Source organism: Hoplias malabaricus, chromosome 2 (genome assembly GCF_029633855.1).
Source record: "Hoplias malabaricus isolate fHopMal1 chromosome 2, fHopMal1.hap1, whole genome shotgun sequence".
NCBI lineage: Eukaryota > Metazoa > Chordata > Actinopteri > Characiformes > Erythrinidae > Hoplias > Hoplias malabaricus.
This window is the reverse complement of record NC_089801.1, coordinates 66239623-66263549: the sequence shown is the minus strand read 5'-3', so window position 1 is coordinate 66263549 and position 23927 is coordinate 66239623. Positions and strand designations below refer to the sequence as shown.

At 39.5% G+C, this 23927-nt stretch overlaps 2 protein-coding genes across 2 annotated transcripts; one reads left to right on the top strand and one right to left on the bottom strand.

Moving 5' to 3' along the window:
- The first annotated feature begins 586 nt into the window (after positions 1-586).
- Positions 587-13200, top strand: metap1d (methionyl aminopeptidase type 1D (mitochondrial)). The gene is made up of 10 exons (XM_066660742.1): positions 587-655; positions 3973-4124; positions 5352-5501; positions 6260-6408; positions 6863-6905; positions 8381-8544; positions 11146-11243; positions 11936-11983; positions 12361-12439; positions 13000-13200. Exons 1-10 carry the CDS (start codon positions 616-618, stop codon positions 13076-13078), a joined length of 1002 nt encoding a protein of 333 aa, XP_066516839.1. The 5' UTR covers positions 587-615; the 3' UTR covers positions 13079-13200.
- A 6848-nt stretch (positions 13201-20048) lies between these two features.
- dlx2b (distal-less homeobox 2b) lies at positions 20049-23120 on the bottom strand. The gene is made up of 3 exons (XM_066661117.1): positions 22660-23120; positions 21635-21819; positions 20049-20850 (listed from the first exon to the last, which is right to left on the bottom strand). The coding sequence occupies exons 1-3, from the start codon at positions 22958-22960 to the stop codon at positions 20521-20523; spliced, it is 816 nt and encodes a 271-aa protein (XP_066517214.1). The 5' UTR covers positions 22961-23120; the 3' UTR covers positions 20049-20520.
- Between the last annotated feature and the right edge of the window lie 807 nt (positions 23121-23927).

The following is a 23927-nucleotide window of genomic DNA, read 5'->3' as shown; positions in this document are numbered from 1 at the left end:
TATATAATTATGATGAACTAAGATAATGGTGTCACACAGCTCCAGGGGCCTGGAGGTTGTGGGTTCGATTCCCGCTCCGGGTGACTGTCCGTGAGGAGTTGGTGTGTTCTCCCCGTGTCCGCGTGGGCCTCCTCTGGGTGCTCCGGTTTCCTCCCACAGTCCAAAAACACACGTTGGTAGGTGGATTGGCGACTCACAAGTGTCCATAGGTGTGAGTGTATGTGTGTGTCATCCTGTGAAGGACTGGCGCCCCCTCCAGGGTGTATTCCCGCCTTGCGCCCAATGATTCCAGGTAGGCTCTGGACCCACCGCGACCCTGAACTGGATAAGGGTTACAGATAATGAATGAATGAATAAGGTAATGGTCAGTTCATGAAATGAGTAGAATGGCCTTTTAAATAAATTATGGCTGTTTTGGGGGGGCAAATGTGATGAAATGTGGGAAAATATACTGTATACTTTAATGTAAGGTGTGGAACGTTATTGGCCGAAGACATAAACATTATAAACTGTTTGCCTTTATGAATACATAACTGGCATATAACGCGATTAAAATGGAAGGCATTGGCCCTTTAAATGCTGGATGAGTCACGTGACCACCGCTGTGAGTGGAACATGGCGGCGCCCGGTGCGGTGAGGGGCGTGTTTGTGTGTGGTGAGAAGTACTTTTACTTCATTTAAACACAGATGCGAGCTTAAAGCACGACTTTCTTTTTTTTATTATTAATGCATGCATCTGCTATAAAATAACTGTTTGTTACGTTGCTCATAAATCAGCGTTTATATAAAATAAGTTGAGTCAAATTCAAGGATTTGTACATAGTTCACATTAGGGGTCTGTAGTCTATAGAGTCTTTCTACAGTTAGACATCTTAGAGTTAATGCCACTTGCTTTGTAAGTTGCTGTACACTTGCAAGGTTGGACAATCCTGGTTAATAACTTTGATGTCCTCAGTGACACTAGCTGAACAGTCTCTACAGAGAATTAATTCCACATCCCACTCAGCTTCATTGGGTGGAAAGTAGGGTGCCGGTCAGTCTCAGTGCATCACACATTCACACACACACACACATGTCCACACTCACACACTCACCCAGTCACTCACACACATAACATTTGCACAGGCAACGTTTCATGTCTTATTTTTCTTAATTTTTATATTCAGCAAATAAACAACAGTTGTGTCAATGTGCAGAGGTGTGTGCACTCGAAGTATGCTGATGCATCTTTACTCAACAAAGGGGAACCCAAATTTAAGAATCCAAATCCAAATTTTAGAATCCAATTTCACCGTTTTGAAATGAAAGAATACCAAAAAAAAAACGGAGACAAGTATAAGTAAGTGAATATAAAATGTATAATAACAGTATCCACCAAAGGCTCAGTGCAAGTAAAGATGGGTAGTGGCTCCCATTTTGTGCCAGACATTGTGAGAGAATTGTCAAACAGTTCATCAGAACATTTCTCATATATACTGTGAAAAGACTGAAGAAAGTCTCAGTCCATGTAGGAAAAGGCCACTAACCACAGTTGTATGAGCATAACCTTCAAGCCCTCAGACAGCACCGCATGAAAAACTGTCATGTTGTTCAATGTGTCCATGATTCATGTGGTTTTCAGGATGAACCGACATTGAGTTCTATTTGCCAGAGATGAAAAGGACAGTTTGGACTGTTGTCAGGGAAAGGAGCAGTTCAATATTTTTATGTTTATTGCTGGTTTTTAGTAATACAGTAATCCATTGCTACTTCGCTGTTCATCTTTCGCGGATTTGCTACTTCGCGGGTTTTTTCAAGGGGGCTTATGGCCGCTATTTCGCCTTAAAATATCATTTTCTTATGGTGTGTAAATTAAAAGTATTTTTAAAAATTATTTACATGTATTAGACTAGGCCTGTAGGTGACAAAATATATAATTTACAAGTATTTCTTACGTACAGTACATGTATTGTTCATGTCCACATCTGAGTGAATTTTACTTACGCTAAATCACAGCTTAGGAATGACTCTATTAAAGAAACTGGTAGGATATCACATGTAGTTCCAGCTAAAAAACATTATAGAATGACTGTTTAATGCAAAGGGTGGGTTCTTAACAGTAACAGGGAGGGTTTTAAAAGTCCAAATACTCGTTAAATACATAAAAAAAATATATCTTTCCTCTACTTTGCGGAAATTCATTTTTCGTGGGTGGTCTTGGAACGCATCCCCCAAGTTTTCATTTGTTGATGTTTCTTGGTATTGATTGATGTTTGATGGTATTGAGTATTAATATATATATATTTTTTGTTATTTGCTGCTGTTGGACAGTGTAGGTTGATATTTTTACAGTTTGGTATTGGTTTTTGTTTGTTGTAGGTCTGTGCCATATCGTATCATTGGTGATAATATCATCATAACTAGTGATAATAGTGATAATAGTGATATTCTGAGTTGTTTACATGATGATGTCATATCCTCTTTAAATGAGTCTTTTAGACACAGTGAAGTACTTTAAGGTAACTTTTTGTAAAATTATGTTGTTGTTGTTTTTTTTTTTACATTTGCTGTTTATATGCACACAATTTTCTGAAATTCTGTTGTGTGGTAGATATATACACTGCATTATTTATTTTATACAAACACAGAAAGCTTACGGAATTATTTTAGTTGCTTCTTCTAAATGTTTGAAACATTTGATATAATTACATTTGTAGTAAAATATATTTTTTTAAATCAATAAAACCATTTAATTTAATATAACGTTAAGATAACATTTATTATGTTGCAATAGTGTGTTGTTGTATAATAAATAAATAATACAACTTTTTTCAGTGTTTTGTCATATCGCCAAGAATAGTATTGGTTGATTTTTTCTGCTGTGTGTTTGTTTTCGACTAATGATTGTTGATGTTTTGTTGGTACAGACTGATGTTTGTTGTTGTTTGACAGTATTGGTTGATTTTATTTGGGGCTGTGTGTTTGTTTTGACTAATGACTGTTGATGATCCTTGGTATTGGTCTGTGTTTGTTTTTACTGGCTGGTTTCAGCTGGGACAGGGTGCACTGTTTATTATAGTGAATGTAGGCTGCATCAAAATCTTGAGTTCGCACTCTGTAGAAACGAAGCCTCAGTACCACACGCACACTTCAGAGGAGGTTCACTTTATTCCACATCCTCAGCCATATCCTTTCTTTTGATTGCACCACCCACATTGCTGTGCCTTTATCCACCCATGAGCCCCTTTCTGTTCTTTTTCTTTTTTCCTCCCTCTCTCTCCCTCTCTTCTGTCTCTTTCCTCTCCCCCACCCACTCCTCCACCACCACACTTCCTTTGCCACTGGTCTCTTCATCAGAAAAGGCCACAGTCCGTGGCTTTTCTCCCCACCCAGCTTCTCTCTCTCTCTCTCTCTCTCTCTCTCTCTCTCTCTCTCTCTCTCTCTCTCTCTCTCTCTCTATGGGATATCTATTCTGGGTCTGTGGCCTCTGAGTTCTGCTCTGAATATATTCGAACTTTGTGGTTTGCGTCCTATGCATCACTTGCTGTTTTTACTGTAGTCTATGCCGCCTGGCTCGGACGAGCCATTTCAGTATTATGGTGTACTATGGCTGAATCATGATTCTGTTAAAGGGACCATATTCTACATTTTCTCTTGTTTTCCCTGAGATCTACTTATAACATTTGTGTGGTTTTGTGTACAAAACAGCCATAATTTATTTTAATATGACCATTATTTTCCACAGGCTGTTTTTCATACTTAAGCCTATAAGGCTTATTTGCCTTAGATGTACCTCTGTTCTAATTGGCTGCCCTGTACTTTGACTCATTCTAAAAGCATCCTGGACTGAAACACTTTTAATACCTTCAATAACACTGGGCAGAATTCATCTTTTTTTTTTTTTTTTGTCCTAACTGAAGTCAAATTGAACAAACATTGTCTACATCTGGGATTGTATGATCACTATTTATTGGTTGTATTTATGTTGATCAGGGTCAGGGCTCTTGAGGAGGGCACCCACATGCCAGCAGTACCTACCTGGCCTCCAGGGCCAACCCCACCGATGCTTCTTCTGGAGGAAATGGACGCGTTCACACAGCGTAGTCCGACCTGCTGTGGTGCGCCCGTCTTATGCTGTGCCTAACGTAAGAACAAATCATGTAACATTACTTCTCATTTGAAGCTTATTCAGATATATTTAAAATTCTCTTGAAAAAATAACAAAAAATAACAATTTAATATTTAATTTATATATTCATTTATAACAGTCCATTAAATTAATAAGTAATAACATGCTTATACGTGGCCACGTAATTTATATTTAGTGCACAGCAAAATGGCAACATCTACAGGGTTAAAATTTTTACCCCCACCCCTTTCACTCTCTCGCACTCTGAGATAAAAGAAGCTTTATTGCCAAAGCGTGTAAATCTGTTTATCATAATGGACTAATGAATTCAAGGAGACCAGTAATTAAAAACTGATGAATTGAATGCGAGAAAAATGTGTATCCTCTGATTATCTTTCAATTAATGATTTTAACGGAAACAAAACTAAACATCTGGGTTCCTCCTATTAGAGTACAACGGATGGAGAGTGGGAGGTGTCAAATCTATAAACACATGCTATAAACACACGCTTAAATGACTAGGCCTTTTTTTTATTGTTATTATTATTATTATTATTATTATTTACAATACTTAAAACCCAGGGGTTCTGAAGAAAGCATGCTGTTGCTATTTGATTGAAAACTGTATTTCAGCCAAGTCTTTGCCAAATAAGTTTCTCTGGCATGTTATTAGAGCTTTGTAAATGTAACGTATTTAAAATCAAATCCTGGCCTAAAAATAACCATCATTCAGCAACAGTTTAGTGCAGCCATTTGATAATAATGCTCTGTGACACATTTAGACATAAACAGTGCTTAATTTGTATACCATGTGGGAAGGGAACACAGAGAGTGGAGGGATCTAGCAAGTGCGCATGGAGTGTTAAAGTCCATAACGAATTGATAGTTGTGTTTCTGTTGAGGTTTGCCTCAGACTATATTTTTCTACATAAAACGCAGAGGTGTCGGATCTATGTAAATAGGTTCTGGAAGGCATGCACTCCAAATATGAGAGGTGCAGGATCCATTTAGTATTAAGCACTGGACAAACCTTGTCCAAACATTGTCATGAAAGGTTCATGTAGGTGCCATGTAGCCATTTAATGTACTTTGTGAACATTTAATGGCAAATGGACCAAAGGAAATAATCCAGAGTTAATTGGAATAAAATGTTGTTCCATGAACATACATTAAGTTTAATAACATTTCTCTACATCTGTGATGATGATATCTCTCTCCCTCTCTCTGTCTCTCTCTCTCTCAGCACATCCAGAAGCCAGACTATATCTCGTCCAGCTCTGTGCCTGAGTGGCCCGATTACATTGAGATTAAAGATGAAGAGCAGATTGAGGGTTTAAGGAGAGCCTGCCAGCTCGCCAGACACATTCTCCTCCTCGCTGGAAAAAGCCTCAAGGTCCATTCCCCTGCCTCTAGAACATTCCAGGACGCTCCACCACAAACTTCCAGAACACTACGATATTCCCATACCCTCTAGAATGTGGTTGTCCTAATTTTAGATCTGGGTGAGCCCAGGGTGTGCTCATTCTTACTAAATTTAGCAAGTATTCTTAAGCACAGTTTGAGTTGCATTAGATTCACCAGAGAAGGTTGTGTAATATGTTTAACTGGCCAATTCATACAGGATTTCCCAAACTCACCAGTAATTGTCACGACTGGAAAGTCACAGCCTGGATGTTGACTTTAGCCTTGCGCCACAATTACCATATTCAGTAAAAGATTCATGCTGCATTAAAATCACGATATTCCAGTCAAGACTTTAAAGAAGGTATAGTGCAAATTCATAATAGCCACAATTATTACTATCAGACTCAAAATATGCAGATTCATACTGGGTTCAGATCACCTCGCTGTTTTACTGTCAGAACATCACATAAATATATCGATTTTTGAAGACACTAGTATCAACATGAGGCTGATGAGAAAAAAGCTTTACTGACTCATATTCTATTTGATCAAGTCATCTCTTAGCAGTTATTTCCCACACTGTTTTCACATTCAGGAATAGCTGTAATGGGTTGCACAATCTTCATTCTAACTGTCCATTAGTCCAGTAAGAGGGCAGTCTGGGGATTTTGAACATCCGCTCTGAATATTTCTTTTGTATTTGTGTTTGTTGTTGTTGCACTAATATTTCCTCTGTTTTGTTTGCAGGTTGGCATGACAACAGACGAAATAGACTTTATAGTGCACCAGGAGACGATCAGACACAACGCCTACCCTTCTCCTCTACGGTATGGTGGATTCCCCAAATCCGTCTGCACCTCTGTAAACAATGTGGTGTGTCATGGCATACCAGACAGGTATGTATAGTACAGTGCAGAAATCAAGACACACCTTTAAATCTGCAGGGATATATTTTCCACACGTCCAAATTTGCGTTTTCAAAGTAGTTCCAAATACCGCAGACGCTGTGTCTTTTCAAACTGCCACTAATGCAGCGGTTCCCAAAGTGGGACTCATGGTGCTATTGCCACTTGTAATAATTTAACTGGAATACTTCCACTGTAAAAGTGATTTGTGATTATATTATTTTTATATAAAGTCAATTATAAAATAATAAACAGTTTGGGAAACAGTTTGGGAACCACTGCACTAATATAATATATGTTACAGCTCACTCTTGAGTGGATCAAAAATTGCACACTAATTGTCTTTATTATAAATGTGTAATCCAAAATGTGGTAAAGTTTAAAATGTGTTATATATTTAATAGCATAAAATGTATGGTATGTTTTCTTTTTGCTCCATTTTCAGTCGACAACTTCAAGATGGAGATATCATTAACATAGATGTTACGGTGAATAAATGCAAACACATTTATCTCACAATCACATACACACCCAGATTTTGAAATGGAATAATGATGTTTTTATTTGGGGACTAGGGTCGGTCAATTTTAAAAGAATATTGTATATAAATTATATATTCAGTATGTTCTACTATATTAAACGGAAAATATCAATCAAAATGCTTTTTTTAAATAAGAGATTGATATAGTAAGTGAGCACCACTACTACTACCGTGTTTCCCCGATAGTAAGACACCCCCGATAGTAAGACGCAGTGTGGGTTTTAGGGGGGTCGGCTAATGTAAGACGTACCCCGAAAGTAAGACATAGTAAACTGTACGTTGGAAAAATATAAGCCATAGTACCGGTACCTTTTGCTGCATTAACTGCGGGATGCGGAATGATCTGGAGCGGAATGAGCGGAGGGATGTGGAGGCCGCGGGAGCAGCAGTAATGTTTTCCGTGGTCCAACACCCAGCCTCAGTGCCCTCGTGCAGCCGCTGGTGGCCGCTCTGATTGGCATGGCCATGGAATAAATCTGTTTTATCTTCCAGTATAACATATTCAAACTGTTCGTTCTTACCGTTTTTCATTGTTTTACATGTTATACATGGAAATACCGTCATGATACAGTTGTAACAAGACATTCTTGGCACTTGCTTTTATAAAACTGTTTTATGGTGAATACCATACTGTTCAGGTTGTTAATAAATGTTAATTTTATGGTTAAAACAAAAATCGACATTTTTTACCAATATAAGACATACCCCGAAAGTAAGACATAGTGGGACTTTCGGGGGTAAAAAGAATGTAAGACACTGTCTTACTTTCGGGGAAACACGGTACTATTGAATTCTCAGAATCTACAGTTAGATTAAAGAGCGCAAGCTTCAAAAGCAGCATCTTAATGAAATATCAGTGAAGCTTTTGGCAAAATACCACAAGGATCAAACACCACATCACTGCTTTCTCTCTGTCTGAACAACCCTGTTCAGAATGGCCAGTTTCATCACCAGTCCCTTTATACGACTATGAGCCACAGCTCTGTTCAGTGTAAAAGCCTAGAAGTGAAGAGTAGAAATACTGGATTTTTTGCTGTTTTTGCTCAGTTCTCTTTCTTCTTCTTTTTGGCATATTTATCAGTACACTAATATTTAACTGGGCTTCTTGTGTTTGTTTTGCATGGTTTAATGTGGATTACATTATACATAAGGAGCAGCACAAAATCAGAAAATCTCATTGTATCACATGTTTGCTGACATAGAAAAAATAGGTTTGTTTATTTTCAAATTTTGTGGATTTGTAGGCACTCCAGATTAATTTGCAAATGCACTCAAAATATTTGTGTGTTTTATAATTTATTTATTTAAATTTGGCCTCTTTAACACTTATTGAGCAGCTTAGAAATACTATTGAGATGTATTACATGATTTAATTATTTATATAATGGTTTACAATAGTTGTTTTTTGACTTTATTCTCTAGGTTTATTTTGAAGGTTACCATGGAGACACATCAGAGACGTTTTTGATTGGTTCAGTAGACGAACAAGGCAGGAAGTTGGTGGATGTGGCCAGACAGTGTAGAGACCAGGCGATTGTTGCGTGTGGCCCCGGACAACCCCTGTGTGTAATTGGCAACACTATCAGGTACCTTCATTTGAGATGAATGCAGTGAAGTTGATCCGAGGTGGGAGCTCAAGACTCGAGTCAGTTATTGACAGGTTTTCAGCTTTGTGGTTTTTTTGTACAATGCAAAGCCTGTGGCTTTTCACTACCATTCCCTACTGCAGACTCAAGACTGAACACCAGAGAGTCAAGTAGTCAAGACATCCACAGGAATTCAAGGGTTGGGTTGAGTCTCAGGGGCAAAATAACACTCAAAAATGAGTAGTAGTGGTACAATTAAGAAATGAGCTGCACCGTCAGTGTAAGGGGCTGGAGTCATATTTGAGTTGAGAGAGTCAGGATGTGGTGTCATTTTTGAGCCTTGAGTCGTTTCAGAGTCAAACTTCAACATGGATCCCTACCCCAGAGACTCGGCTGTATGGAGTAGTAGTGAAATAATGTTTGAAAGTGTTCTGTACATAATATCATTCTTATTACAAATGAAAAAGTGTGAAGTCCATGTTGAAGCCATAGCTCAGAAAGTAACATGGCACAGTTGACTATAATTAACTCTACCACTCCCACCCTACTCAGATCTTCCAGTGCACACCATTCGCGCATTTTTCTTTTGTTTTTTGTAAAAGAATTAAGCCTGTACTTTCTATACACTTATATTATATGCCTGATAACTAATTTCCCTGTCAAACACATGTGCACACGCACACACACACACACACACACACTGGAAATATGAGGATGTCACCTCCAAAAAAACCTGCCTGTGGGAAAACTGTCAGCACATAAAAGAGAGAGAGACAGGGAGCGCAGAAGAGAATGAAAAGAGGGCACAGGCTGTGAACCCTCCATTTGCCAGTGTAGCACACGGAGCGGCACTACATAGAGTTAATGTATTTCTGGGCTAGCGTGGAACGAGCAATTACCCAGAGTGCACCGGGGTTCTCTCCCTGCAATGGGGTGTAAATTACAGGTTAGCTCGTCTCGCTGCGTGTACGTGTGTCCGTGTGTGTGTGTGTGTGAGATGTAAATTACAGGCTAGCTGCTGCTGTCTTGGAGAAATGCAGTGTCTGCCAAGCAGGGTCCAGCTCCCTGCCGAGAGACGCACTGAAAGCCACAAGAGGCTTTGGAGAAAAGAGGGCACGATGAAGTACATCCACATAGAAAGATCCTTCCATACTGTCTCTCAGTGCTCCAAATGCAGCCTTTATAGGGTTAGCTCAGCTTTACTGATCAGGGACGTACCACTGTTTACAGCAAAATAACAGTTGATAGCTGTTATTTATTTCATTATATGTCTGTATATCTTTTTAATAATATACTTATATTTGTGCTGTTAAACTCCTATACTCTGAATTCTTTACTGTCCCCAATTCTGGTTTTATATGTAGTGATATTTACGAGGAAATTTCTCTATATTGTTTCATAACGGACTGCGCTCACATTTCTGTCGTGTTTCTGACATCAAAATTCCAAACAGACAAAACAGAAATGCAGACTCCAACTGTAGATAGAGTTTAAAGGCAAATCCAATTCACTGTGTACCATGCAGCTGTGTAATTAAATGTGTAATTACACAATTTAAATTAGAATAATAGAGCAAGGCTAAAGTAATAACTCTGGTCCTCTGAGGGTTGAGTTGAGTTGGCTTCAAACGCCTAAAGTCAAAGATTGATTTTTGAAAGATTGAAAGATTTAATATTCCTTCTGCCTTCGTTGTATTGTATTGTGGAGCTCTTTACAAAGTTTGTGTGTGTGTGTGTTTTACACAGCTTTAGAAGTGCCTCTTTGTCTGAGGAAGCTGTTTTTGTTATTGTCTTCTCTCTTCTTTCTTCTCTCTCTCTCTCTCTCTCTCTCTCTCCCTGTCTGTCTCTCCCTTGACTTTCTTTTCTTCTTTTTCTTTTATTCTCTTTCTTGTTCTCTCTCTCTCTCCATGTTCCGAGTTCAGAGAGTCTGCAGACCAACACTGTCATTACACACACACACACACAGGAACCATTACCTCTCCTCAGGAAAGAGCACTTAGACCTCTCTGCCTTTTATCTTTTTTTCTTTGCTCCTCTATCTTTCTTTCTTTCTCTTGCTGTCTCCTGTTTCTCTGTCTCCCTCTGTCTCTGCCACTTTCTCCTTTCTCCACCTCTGTTTGTCTCTCAATCTTTCTCTGTCCCAGTCTCTCTCTCTCTCTCTCTCTCTCTCTCTCTCTCCCTCTCTCTCTCTCTTCCCCTTTCACTCTTTCCCTTTTTCCTCCATCATTTCTCAGAGTCATACTGAATCAATCTCTCTATTAGAAGCTGATAGACTAAAAGGCCATTGTGGATGCAGTAAATTGCTCCACTTTCCTCTCTCTCAGCTTCTGTTTGAGGCTAACTTCTCACTAGTGGCAAATTGCCACCTTTTAAAGTAATTTTACCCGATGGCAGCCTGACCTGTGCTGTCATGGCAACCTGGAGGTCATCCTGGTTATTCTGATAAATCGATAAAGTGACCCGCAACACTCACTCTCTCTCTCTCTCTCTCTCTCTCTCTCTCTCTCTAGCGCACACTTGTTTGTGTCCCTGTACTTATAGTTTTTTTCCCCACTTCTGTGTTTCTGAACTTTAATTCCATGCTGTAATCTGTGAATTGCAGTGAAATTGCAAACCCCAGTGGCTTCTGCGTTTGTCCATATTTTATCGGACACGGGATTGGGTCTTATTTCCATGGTCACCCGGAAATTTGGCATCACGGTAAGAGATGAGCGTTTTCTGTTAATTTGCTTTATTTGATCATTCTGTCTTTCAGTATTTGCGCAGCAGTGGTAAATGAAAAAGACAACAAGTGGTTAGAAGTACACCATGTGTCTTAACTGCAAGTGATGCAAGCAAACGACTCGGCAGAGTGGCGCAACTCATCGTAAATAGACACGGGTCTTCTGTCAAAAACAGTGTGTCACATCGCATGCTGATGCTCATAGACAGTGGTATTGACTGTAATGTGCACTCTGGTTTAGGACAAAGTATTAGAGCCTGAACAATACATTGACTGGCTGGTAGATTCAGCCAATATCACAGACTTATCAGTTTCAGCTAAATTCCTGCTGATGAACCACCGATGTTGAGTGGCTTGCTGCACTGCCATATGAATATTTTTATAATTTTATAATGTCATGACTATTTCGCTACTAATATTTAGCAATTTACAGTTTACTCTTGTTTTATCTGTCAGTGAAACACAGTTTAATTTGGAGTGAGATTCATCTTTGACTTGGTACAATTAATTTTATTGATTAATGAGGGCACACCAGACACAGCCAACTGGGAGAAGGCCCGAGGTAGACCCAGGAGTCACTGAAGGTGTGTTTTCGAGAACACCTAGGGATCCCTCGAATTCGCACCCAAATTCTGATCGTTCTTTCTCTGATTTTGTCTTTTCCTTAAAGCCAATGACAACGACTTTCGGATGGAGGAGGGCATGGCCTTTACGATAGGTGTGTGCATCTTGATATTATTATGATCTCCAGTGTTTTTTATTACCAACCGAAAGCATTACATTTTATTATTGTTCCCTTGCTGACGAGAGCAGAAGTCTGGCCATTCACTTATAACACCACAAACCAGTGAACAGTTAGCAGTGTTAGCTGCTGAGCGCAAAGAAATGACATGATAATAACATGATGAATGTACCCAGGCCAGTAAATACACAATGGCCTAATTTCATATGAAAACATACAGTATTTTATGTACATTTAACAACAAAACCTGTCCACATATTTGTTTAAGATTATGTTTATGTTATTCCTGTATTTCAGTAACAGTTGTTGTCTTCCTGTACTTCTTCCTCCCTTTCCAAACGACTCCTTTCTAGAACCCATTCTCATGGAGGGGACCTCAGAGTTCCGCGTCCTTAGAGACAAGTGGACGGCTGTTTCTGTGGACGACAAAAGGTTCCATGTCCCATTCTGTCCTTCTACACTTATCTCCTAGACTCTCACACGTTCGAGAGCTCATAACAGCCCTTAAACTCCAGCCTGGATTAATCATCCATTACTGCTAATGAGCTGAAGTGGCCATTTATCAGTGAGAAGGCAGAAGAGCTGCTTTTCTATTGGCTGTTGACCCAGGTTACTTCTGGTTGGGCTACTTTGAAGATGAAGCTGGTTTATTGGCTTAGCTAAGCTTAACTTTAACGGCACAGGTTCCTGAGAAGAGCGCCCTCAAGCTAATTGCTAATAGTCAGGCAGCTTTATCGGCAGGTGTGACCAGTCTGCAGCACTGCTTGGTCAGCAACTAAGATGAGCTGACTTATTTTTTTTTTGTAAGTGGACTGGAGAAAGAGGTCATGGAAGGGGATGAGTGTTAGTATTTGGCTCCACCTTAAACATGAATCACTTGATGTATTTAAATGAGTCACACCTCTCTCTCTCTCTCTCTCTCTCTCTCTCTCTCTCTCTCTCTCTCTCTCTCTCTCTCTCTCTCTCTCTCTCTCTCTGTTTGCGATTTTCAGGTCAGCCCAGTTTGAGCACACAATTGTCATCACCTCTGATGGTGTGGAGATTCTGACCAAATTGCCAGATGAAGCCTGACTTTGGTCAGCAAACCAGTGTATGTGTGTGTGTGTGTGTGTGTGTGTTAGGTTGGAACTTGTTAAAGTTGTGTGAGTGATGCTTATGTATGTGTACCACATAGAAAGAGTGCTTTTTAAATAAAAAACCCTTTGTAGTGTCCAAAGAGTGTTTTTTTGTCAGTTATTGCCTCCCCTTTTGTTCAATTGAAAAACTTATATCACATATTCTTACTTTTTCCACTCAAACATTCGGCCATGTTGTGTATTTTTAATTCTTTTGTTCATCTAACACTTAAAGGGAGCATTTCAGGGAAATGCTCTCCTTTTTTTAAATAAGAAACAAACATACTATGTACAACTGCACGTTCACTACAAGTCCATTTTTTTGTTTGTCTTATTTTCTCCCCAAATGTTTGTCTCCAGTTCCACTATTTTAGTGAATCTCCCCCAATCACATAGTGACACCAGATTAGCTGAGGCAAACACATTTGTCTTGTGAGACATATAAGAACAGAGGAGAATGCAAACTGTCCAGATCAGTCACTTCAGCTAGTTGTCACTGACTGGGAAAGGGGGCCATCTAGCCCCAGTCAAGTGAAGTGAATTGTGCCTTTTAGGACTCCTGTTTCAGAACCAACCTGGCGTCATTCAGCATATAGCAGTTTAGCCCCTCCCATTCATACTGAAGTTCAAAGGACTCCTGGGCAGGCCATCAAAACAATTCATTTGCATATATCCATCTAAACATCATTAATAAAAACAGCCTGTTTAACACTAGTGGATAAATAAATGCTGACAAGTCTAACCTAAGAATGAATTATACGTTTTTGGCACAAAATAAAACATTTGTAGACTTATTTATGTTCAGTTAAGCTGAATGGAATGTGTTTTGCTTGCTTCCAAAAGCTCTCAGCATAAGGCCATCTCATTTAGGGGCTTCACTGTGAGGGCTAATTATTTCATTCTTGTCTTGTTCTCCTCTGTCAGACGGCTCATGCCATCATCCATCCAGAGGAAACGTTGTTACGTCTTATTAACAAGGCGCTCTCTCTCCCTGTCTGTTTTCCTCATGAGATTACAGCTATACGGTAATGTCGTTATGATGGCGGATCGACCAAGAGGTGATTTTATTTCTGGCTTACGGTTCGAGGCCTGCCTGGCATTAGCAGTTCACTGTATAATCAAGTCTGTTCCACTAGATTATCAGTTACTGCTCAGGATGAGTTTGGACAGGAAGATGTGGCTCTATCTCAGTCCTATCTGAGCGCTATGGCCTTTAATTTGGCCACAACTGAAATAGTCTGTTTTTGTGGGTTTTTTGGGGGGGTGAAAGATGACTGTGTACGCGATGTAATCTAAACAGGGTCAAATCATATTTTCTACCAAATCTCCTTAAACAAACATAAACTAGTCATATTCTGTGTACCGCAAGAACAAACAATATTTCACCAATCCTTGCTCAGGAGGCGTGGCTTGTTGGGTTACAATGGGAGAAAACGGATTGCACTGAAGTTTGTTTATATGCATTGCGGTGTATTCCTGGGTCAATGTTGATTCAGTTGATATAATCTTCTAACAGTCAGGTTCAATTACTGGAACCCAAAGCACGTGTCTGAAATTGCCATAGGATAACCCTCGATACCTTCATGGCCTTTTGAGGATTTAAAAATACAGAACTCTTGCTTAAAACTCATTAAGTTGTTTGGAAACTCAGGGGTTAAAGTCTTAGCACTTTCAGTGGGATGTTGTCCTTGTCCATGGTTTTCCTTGTGATATCTGGGTAGATACAGCTATGCTTCACTATATGCCAAACGTTTGTGGAAATCAACATTTAAATTCATGTGTATCAGTATATTGTGTATCATATCAGTTCACCTTGAGAGCAAGGAGACGGCGGACCACTGTTGACCCACTGAGGGTAAAGTTGGAGGTCCACTAGTGTTTTGCACAGCGTTTTCTGTGTGGACCGCTGGTGATTAAACAGAATTTTAGACAAAATGCCACATTTTAGCACTTTTCCATTCACAGTCAAATTTACATTTCCCCCCTTCGTTAGGTTCTTTTCTTATTCTTTATAAATGAGATTAGTAAATAATTTAATCGAGCACAGTGTCAGCATTTTTATCATTTAATCATTTTATATCAGGCTTATACTCATTATATCTCTCATAGTTGTTGGTAATATTTATATTAGTTTTTTTTTCAGAATAAAAGTCTCTGTGAATTTAAAATCTTTTTGAGGAGGTTATAAATGAGTTATATCCTGTACAGGACAGTAATCTGAGTAGTCCGATTGTGGACCAGCAGTGTCCTGGGTACCTTCCCAACTTGTTTCCTACTTTTCTGTGGAGATTATAACAGCTGAGTTAAACTGAACTCACTCATTCTAAGATTTATCTACAGATACCAAAAAAACAAACAAACCTCAAAACAAGTTGAATTCTCATTGCTATAATAGCCCAGTAAAGAAGGAACGTCCCTGGATGTTCAAAATAGTTCTAAAAGTTGTCTGTCAGTCAAGGACATATTTTAAACGTCAATGGACATCCAAATTCCATCTTAATAAGTTAGTTACCCAGTAAACATTTAGCCGTTGATTCAACATTGAAATAACGTAATGACTGCCGTCTAATCAACGTTCTCTTAAGGTTGAAAATGAAAGTTGAAAAGACGTCCAAACACAGACATTGAAATGCGACTATTAGACGTAATTTGGACGTTAATAATTGGTCCCGAAATAAATTACTTGTATAAAACGCATTTTGGACGTCCACTGACGTTATCGATTGGTCACCACTTAACTAACTTATTAAGATGGATTTTGGACGTCCATTGACGTTTAAAATATGTCCTTGACGGACAGACTACTTTTAGGCCTATTCCGAACGTCCAGGGACGTTCCTTGTTTACTGGGTAAATGGCGACCAATCGATAATGTCAGTGGACGTCCAAAATGTGTTTTATACGCGTTTTATACAAGTAATTTATTTCGAGACCAATTAATAACGCCAATGGGCGTCCAAAATACGTCTAATAATCGTCTTTTCAATGTCTGTGTTTGGACGTCTTTTCAACTTTCATTTTCAACTTTAAGAGAACGTTGATTAGACGGCAGACATTAGGTTATTTCATCGTTGAATCAACGGCTGAATGTTTACTGAGAGTGCATAACATCAAATGATTACCACAACTCCTACTACTACTGATGCTGTTGCTTGTAATAATAATAATAATAATAATAATAATAATAATAAAATTAAACCAAAAATCTCTGATGAGTTAATTAAACAATGGTGTCCAACTAGACTTAAGTTGGTTCAGTGGATATAAATTAAAATCTGGAAGTAATAATAATTATATAAATTTTATGTTCATGAAAATAATTATTCATTTACACTTATTACAATAAGAAGTATAGGAGTAGGGGCTACATTTGATCTTTTTCTTGTATTTTTGGTTGTATTTTTTTATTCCCAGCCCCTCTGCAGCAGTGCACTATTCTCTGTCGCTGCGTTCCCCATTGAGTCGAAGCGTAATTGCAGCCATTTCGCCTTTTGTGCGTCCGCTTTCCCTTTCCTCCAGCAATTATGAGCAATTTCAGCAGCTCAGGGAATCTTTCTGTGAACAAAGGGTAAAATGGAGAGAGAGAGAGAGAGAGAGAGAGAGAAAGAGAGAGAGAGATATGGGGGGCATTCTGCAGGTGGCGTGGGGGGGGTGTCAAGCAAAAGCCTTAGTGATCGCACTAGTGCGTTCTTGACCCTCTGTCTCTCACAAAAACACACACAGGGTGGACGCTCTCTAATCAAACTCACACACTTCTCTGTGCCATTCAGAAATATCAGTGTTTACTAAAATCGTAACTGTCCTGTTGATGTTAATGCCATATTATGTGGCTTACTTGCAGTTAGATCACTCTGAGCAGGCTTCTCCCATATCAGCTCTCTTCAGCCTAAATCTTATAATTCCAGTCTTAATCTGGAATCTGGAACAACCCACCTTCATGCAGCAACAGGGTTATGAATGATGGTTGATATTTGATCAAATCAACACTGGTTTAATCAAATGAATAGCTGATTAGATCAGATCACATGGCTTTCCCCATTCACCTGCATTTCTATGTATATTTGTTAAAACTCACGTTTTTTTTAAAGATCTTTTCGAAATACCACGTTTAGAAAGGGTCTTTTGAACTACAATGTCATAATGATGTTTTTTTTTCAGATTTCAATTTATTGGTTTTATTATTGTTTCAATTTATATGTTTATTTGTTTAAAACATGGGTGTGTTACATATGCGCATAAGTGTTTGTTTAATTCGTACCCAGATATATCTCTATATGCTGGCACATGTTTTCGTTCACTTACATGTTTTACACTGGGATAGATATATTTATTTTCTTTACAAGTTCAGATGTTTGTTTGTGTCACATACCAGCTTTTTGCAGCCTCCCGTGTTTGTTTGGTTTTAGATTTGAAGGACACTTTGTTTTTGCCAAATGACAGAAGGAAGCACTGTTCTGATCAGCATCAACGTGAGACAAATCCACAAGTCTCTTGGGACAGGGTCCAGGACCCGGACTAAGCTTATGTCTTTTGACTAAAACGCAGGAGAAGCAATGGAGAATCACAATTGGAAATTCCCTTTAGTCCAGGCTGTATTTAACTTTGTTCAACACTCTGACTCTAAAGGGTTCTAATGAGGGTGAAGGTGATGATGATGATGATGAAGAACAAGGTGATGATGCAGATGATAAAGATTGTGGTGATTGTGATGATATTGAAGGTGATGAAGATGTTGCTGTGGAGATGCAGGTCATGATAAAGTTGTTGTTGATGGTGATGATGTTTGAAATGATGTAGATGACGATGAAGTTGGTGATGGTGCATATGATTGTGAATATGTTGATGATGAAGGTAGCAATGTCCCCTGGTGGATGGTGGTGATTAATCTGGGTGTGGAGCATAGAGGGTGGAGGTGAGAGAGAGAGGGGGGGGGGGGGTTGAGGGGGATGGTGAGAGGGAGAGGAGAGAGGGGTTAAGGAAGGGGGAGAGAGGGGGTGAGTGAGAAGGAGAGCTGTGGGGCGGATGGAGGGTGGAGGCTGAACGGAGGCAGCTCACTAATGATGTGGTTACATTTCAATCAGCAGCAGCTGAAACAGAGGAACACACACACACACTACAGCAGCAGCAGGAGAACCACTGCATTTTTAAATCAAAAGCTAAAGGCTGCTTAAACATCAGATGCACTGACCCTAATATACTAATTACTAATATAATAATGTATTATATTAATGTTAATATATTTATTCTTAACTACATATATTCAACCATTTATCTGTCTATTAATCTATCCAATAATACATTTATTTGTTTGTTGGTTACTGTCTGTCTTTCAACCCACTAAACTTCACAGTGTTTGAAACAGAGGCAATATTTAGTGTGTGATGTACAGTGTGTTGAGTGGGTTCAGCTCTGTGTGCTTAGTTTAGTAGTTTAGTTTCTGAGGTGCGCACACTCCAGGCGGTTTTTAAGCTGGGCTTTTATATATACATATATATATATATATATATATATATATATATATATGTGTGTGTGTGTGTGTTTTCTTCTTCTCCTCTTCTGCTCCAGCGCTCATAAAGTGTGTGGGAGCGGCGCGGTGACTCCAGAGAGTCTGCAGGGGGAGGAGACACACCCTCCACACACACACACACATGCACACACACACAGTCTGGTGTTACTTGTGAGGACTTCTACAAACCTGTGTTTCTGTAGACATATAACACTTTAACTAAACCTATTCCTATGTTAAATCCCAAATAAATTTAGAATCCAAATGGCAGGCTTTCTATTCTTTTAGGTTCCAGGTCCTCACTTTTATAAAATCTTACATCATCCTGTCATTGCAAAGACAGTGGTCCCCATAGGGGAAGCAAGACAAGTACAGACTCATACACACACACACACTAAATACAAAATTACACCACAACATCCCACACGCGCCAGAACAAAATAAAGCCCAGCTCCAACTCCAGAGCACTGTATCTGTCTTTAAACTCGAAAACCACCTGATTTGGCTTCCTGTGTTGGTTGTCATTCACACCCATGATCAATACGCTTGGATTTGATCACTGCAGTTAAACCAATATGCATTGTTCATTAAAACATTGTCTACAGAGAACAAAACCTAAACATGATCTTTTTCTGTAAAAGTTAGGGATTCTTTTACTTGCTGAATTCAACATACGTGAAATTAACATAAAAGATTTAAAAAATATATAACTTTTTCACAATAGATATTTTCTGTTGCATTGTAACTAGTGTTTTACGTTCAGCAAATAAACAGCAACTGTCTATAAAACTGTAAACAGTAGTGTTTTCTGTTAACATATTACCACTTAGAAAATCAATAAACCCTGTCTCAAACTTCTGACTGCATGTTAAAAAGGAATGTAGATGCACTGCTACTGAATGGTGTCGATGGCGCTGATGTCATTGTTTGCTCTCAGTTGCCTCCCTCTGCAATAACAAAGCATTAAAGAAAAAAATACACACAGACTAACAAATACAAAAATACGTAATTACAGAGATCAGAAAGAGGACTAGCTCTCTGGAAAAAATTGTGCCACAAAATGTTCTTTCAGCCATGCCATAGAAGAACCGTTTACGTTTCCTAAAGAACCATTTTTCCTGGACTATTTACATTATGAAGGACTTCTTTACATTTTTACTTACTAGGTCCTACCATGGCCATCATGTCAGGGGAGCCCTTCTCTGGCTCTTTTTATTTCTGAAAGTGTCAAGCCAATAGAGAGCATTACGATTATTATTAGAAATACTGAAACGTACCTAATCTCTATTATCATGTTATAATAAGATTCGTATTCGGTTTTGGACAAACATCCAGCTTGAGATCAGAATTAACTTTTTTCCAGTTTTTATTTTGTGTACAGATGGTAGAAACAGGGTTGATAGATCCCTCTCCAGGCCGAATATAATGTACGAAAATGCTGTAAGACGTTGGTGACCAGTCCTGTTTCCTTCTTTTTTTAAAACCTGGCATGTTTGAACTAAACAGTTCTGTGCACCACATGATCGCTCCAGAAAGAACCAGAAGAGGGGAAAACAAACAAACAAACAAACAAACAGCAAATAAATAAATAGAAAAATAATTTAATGTGCGTTGCATTGGTTGCACGTGCGCCTTGATATGGGCCACCAAAAAAAACGAAAAAACAATAACAATAATATATATATATAAAAAAAACAACTAAGAACACAATGAAAGAGAAAATGTAAAAATCAGCAGAATTCCGATTTACAATAAGAAAAAAACAATAGGGATCCAGTAGCAAAAAGTGCTTGGGCCCCTTATGATTGCGCATTTTGGAAGTGTAGTGTTTCTGTTTGTGTCCGTCTGTGCTTGTATCAGCGTACAAGTCCTTCACTGTCCAGTAGTGGTGGTTAGAATAAAGCCCCCGTACCCATGACCTGGGTGGGCTGGTGCTGTGAGAGAGGTTGCAGGGGCTGGAGGTGTGTGTTGGAGCTGGAGTACCAGGGATAGGTGCTGAATAAGGCTGGTGCTGTGGTGTTGGGGGGTGCAGGCTCTGTGTTGGGTTCTCCGTCACTCTGAGCCTGGTGCTGCGGGAATTCCCAGCATGCCTGTGGTGGGGGAGGTGTTGTTGAGGCAGGAGGGGGGGAGTCGCCCGAGGAAAGGTGTTGATCTGGGGGGATCTCCCCATTTTTCCATAACTTTTTGAACTTGGAGCGGCGGTTTTGGAACCATATTTTCACCTAGAGACAATGTCCAGAAGGAAAAGAGAAAAAAAATGACATGTGAGATGTGGTTGGAATCAGTGGTTTTGTACAGATTTTAAAAAAAATGGAAAAGTATCAGAAGTGAGGGTAATTTGTTCCATTAACACTCTTCTACAAATGGTTTTCACATGCTTTTACTAAAATAAACCCTTCAAACTAACCCTTGAATGACAAGTGATGATGAGTTAACACAACTTTTGCAGAGAACCAACATAAATATATAATTTAATGCAAGTTTTAAATTTTTGTTTCTTTGCTTTCTGAGTTGAATGTTATTGAAAGTATCAAACTGTGAAATCCATGCACAGGTCACATTTTATTTATTTCTCTACAGTTCACTTAATTCAGCAAATAGACAGCGAGCCTGAACCTTCAAATATATGTTCCCTGCAGGTCAACTTATTTTAACATGGCATGCCCAAATTTTGGCATACACTCCTTATGGTGAGGAACCCATTTTTCTTGCTGACTTCGGGTCTTAAGTATTTCACACCACAAAATGTTCCTGTGCTACTCAGACGTTCCACTGCAGTTCTCCTTCTGAAGTTTTGACTTATTAACTACTGCCATATTTGGTCTTCTTCTCTACATGCTTTATTTCACTGTAAAAGCATCATGTTTACTTTAGTGTGGGTTAAGTCTCTCCTGAAAGGGACTTGGCCTTCAAATAAAGATGAAAGGCAGTAGTGGTGGTCTGGGTGGTCTGGGTGGTGAAGTGAGTATTCCTGGAGCTTGTGTGGCTGCGTGTATGTGTTCTCACCTGAGTCTGTGTGAGCCCCAGTGAGGCAGCGAGCTCGGCTCTCTCAGGCAGGGCGAGGTACTGGGTCTTCTGGAAGCGGCGCTGGAGAGCGGCCAGCTGGAAGCTCGAATAGATGGTTCGTGGTTTCCGGACTTTCTTTGGCTTTCCGTTCACCATGCGCACCTCCGGCTCGCTCTCGTCTTTCTCTGACCAAATGCACACGTGGAATTCAGAGTCAATTTCTCCTTCTTTCTTAATGTATACATCAACCTTTTAAAAATGTTGAAACACAGCAGCTAAAAGTGTCTAAAGTTGTTGTGCCACATTTACATAGAATCCCCCCTTAAACTGTTTTTCTTTTTACATTTTTTTTGTTACATCGTCCCATCATTCGAAACTGCACTTAAATAAATTCATGATCACTGGATCTTTGAACCCCATTAAATGGATTTGGCCAGATTTTCAGTTATTAATTTTATTTATGAATGAAAACTGTGTTTCTTCTCCTCTAAATATACCATTTTGGAGGTACAAGGGTTTTGTTTTTTACCAGCAGCTTCAATTTATATATCATAATGCATTGGTATAAATTTCAATAAGGTTCTTTTAAACAGCACCAAAAGTAATATGAAGCATATCATTGTATAATATAAAGCATTTGTATATGCATGATAGATATGGCTACATATAACAGTATGTGCATTACCCTACATGTCTTTCTGTAGATAGATAGATAGATAGATAGATAGATAGATAGATAGATAGATAGATAGATAGATAGATAGATATTGTTGTCTTATAGTTGTCTAGTTTGTTAGTGACGGTGCACTAATGTGTGTTCTGTAATGCTACTGTTTGCTCTATATTTTATTGTCACAGAGAAAATCAACAAAGCATGTCATCACTTAAACTTTTACGCACAACTGTAGTCAGACAGAAAGACAACCAGACAGACACAATGTAAGTGAATTGTAGGATTAATGCCTTTCCATGGTCTGTTCTCCCCTGTGTTGCTGATGCAACCCCCCCCCCCTCCCGGGTCTCACCTGGTTCAGTGGGAGTGGGCGACGCGCTGGTTCCGTACGCTCCGTACGCGCTGTATGAGGAGCTCAGGGGCAGGTCGTAAGGCTTGGGGCTGTAGTGGGCGCTGCTGACCGAGGGGTGGTGGTAAGTGTAGGAGGTGAGGGGTGCGTACGCCGCCGAGGCGCAGTGTCCGGCCTGGGGCACGCTGTAAAAGGCGCCCTCGCCGCCCGCACTGTCCTGCGCTCTCTGCGCGCTGCTGCTGAAAGTGCTGGAGGTAATGTGGTTGCTGTGCATATCCGAGCCGAGGTCCAGAACCGCGGTCATCCTGGATGGACTTGGGGAGGACAATTTAGAGAGACTGCAAAAAAAAAAAAAAAAAGGAAAACCCAAGATACAAACTAAAGCCTGGGCTGGTGGAGCCAACCTCTTCTCTTCCTAGTGCGCAAAAAAACTTGGTGATGGAGGCGTGTGTGGAGGTAGTTCACTGGAGTCCTTTCTGAAGTCTACTCTACACTCTGGAGCTTGAGCTGTCTCCCCGAGGACTTGTGGGCGGGGCATGTGACATCACACGGAGAGCTCGAGCCAATCAGTGTTCAGGTTTAAAGAAATCCTCTGGCAGTTGTTCAATATAACCTACTATATTTTCTTCAAACACAACCTGTCCAAGAGGTCTCTGCTTGCCCTGTGTTTCTTCTGAAATATAAGCTATTAATAGTGAGCTTGTTTAGAAGACCCCATGCTGACATCTATATATATTTGAACACACAACATCTGCCTTGAAATTAATGCTGATTTTTACTAGTGCCCTAGTAAAGTCAAGTCTGAGCAAAGCTCATGTGTGAACAGAGCCGCCTATGTCCTGGAGTATCACCTGCATGCGCTGCATAAGACAGGATAACTAGATAGTTAAGATACATCTAGATAGTTAACTATCTAATTACCACATCTGTCTATGCCATGCTCACTAATTAATTATCTCGTTCCCACAGCTTAATAAGTTGTGGTCCCATATTCATTATCTCACAGCTTACTAAGTTTAAGCCACAGCATTGCTGAACAGTTCCCATGCCTACACAGTCATGGCCTTGTGTTAAGATCCCATTAACAATATCAAAAGCCTCCACAAGTCTGTCCTTCCTTCACTGTGCTAACAGCTTCTAAAGGTATTTACTGCATTCAGACACAAAACCAATATGTTGGAAGACCACTTCTGGACCTTCAACTCATATCAAATGTATTGTGGGGTGCTCAATTACTCCACAGAATGCAGTTTCACTGTTCCACAGCCCAA

Bases quoted from the DNA above. Each gene is read 5' to 3' on its own strand.
- metap1d (XM_066660742.1), top strand. From the start codon at position 616: ATGGCGGCGCCCGGTGCGGTGAGGGGCGTGTTTGTGTGTG. The intron at 656-3,972 runs GTGAGAAGTACT...TATGTTGATCAG, and splicing joins GAGGGGCGTGTTTGTGTGTG to GGTCAGGGCTCTTGAGGAGG. The intron at 11,244-11,935 runs GTAAGAGATGAG...TTTTCCTTAAAG, and splicing joins CCCGGAAATTTGGCATCACG to CCAATGACAACGACTTTCGG.
- dlx2b (XM_066661117.1), bottom strand. From the start codon at position 22,960: ATGACCGCGGTTCTGGACCTCGGCTCGGATATGCACAGCAACCACATT. The intron at 21,820-22,659 runs GTGAGACCCGGG...GCATTTGGTCAG, and splicing joins GCCCACTCCCACTGAACCAG to AGAAAGACGAGAGCGAGCCG. The intron at 20,851-21,634 runs GTGAGAACACAT...CATTGTCTCTAG, and splicing joins TGGGGCTCACACAGACTCAG to GTGAAAATATGGTTCCAAAA.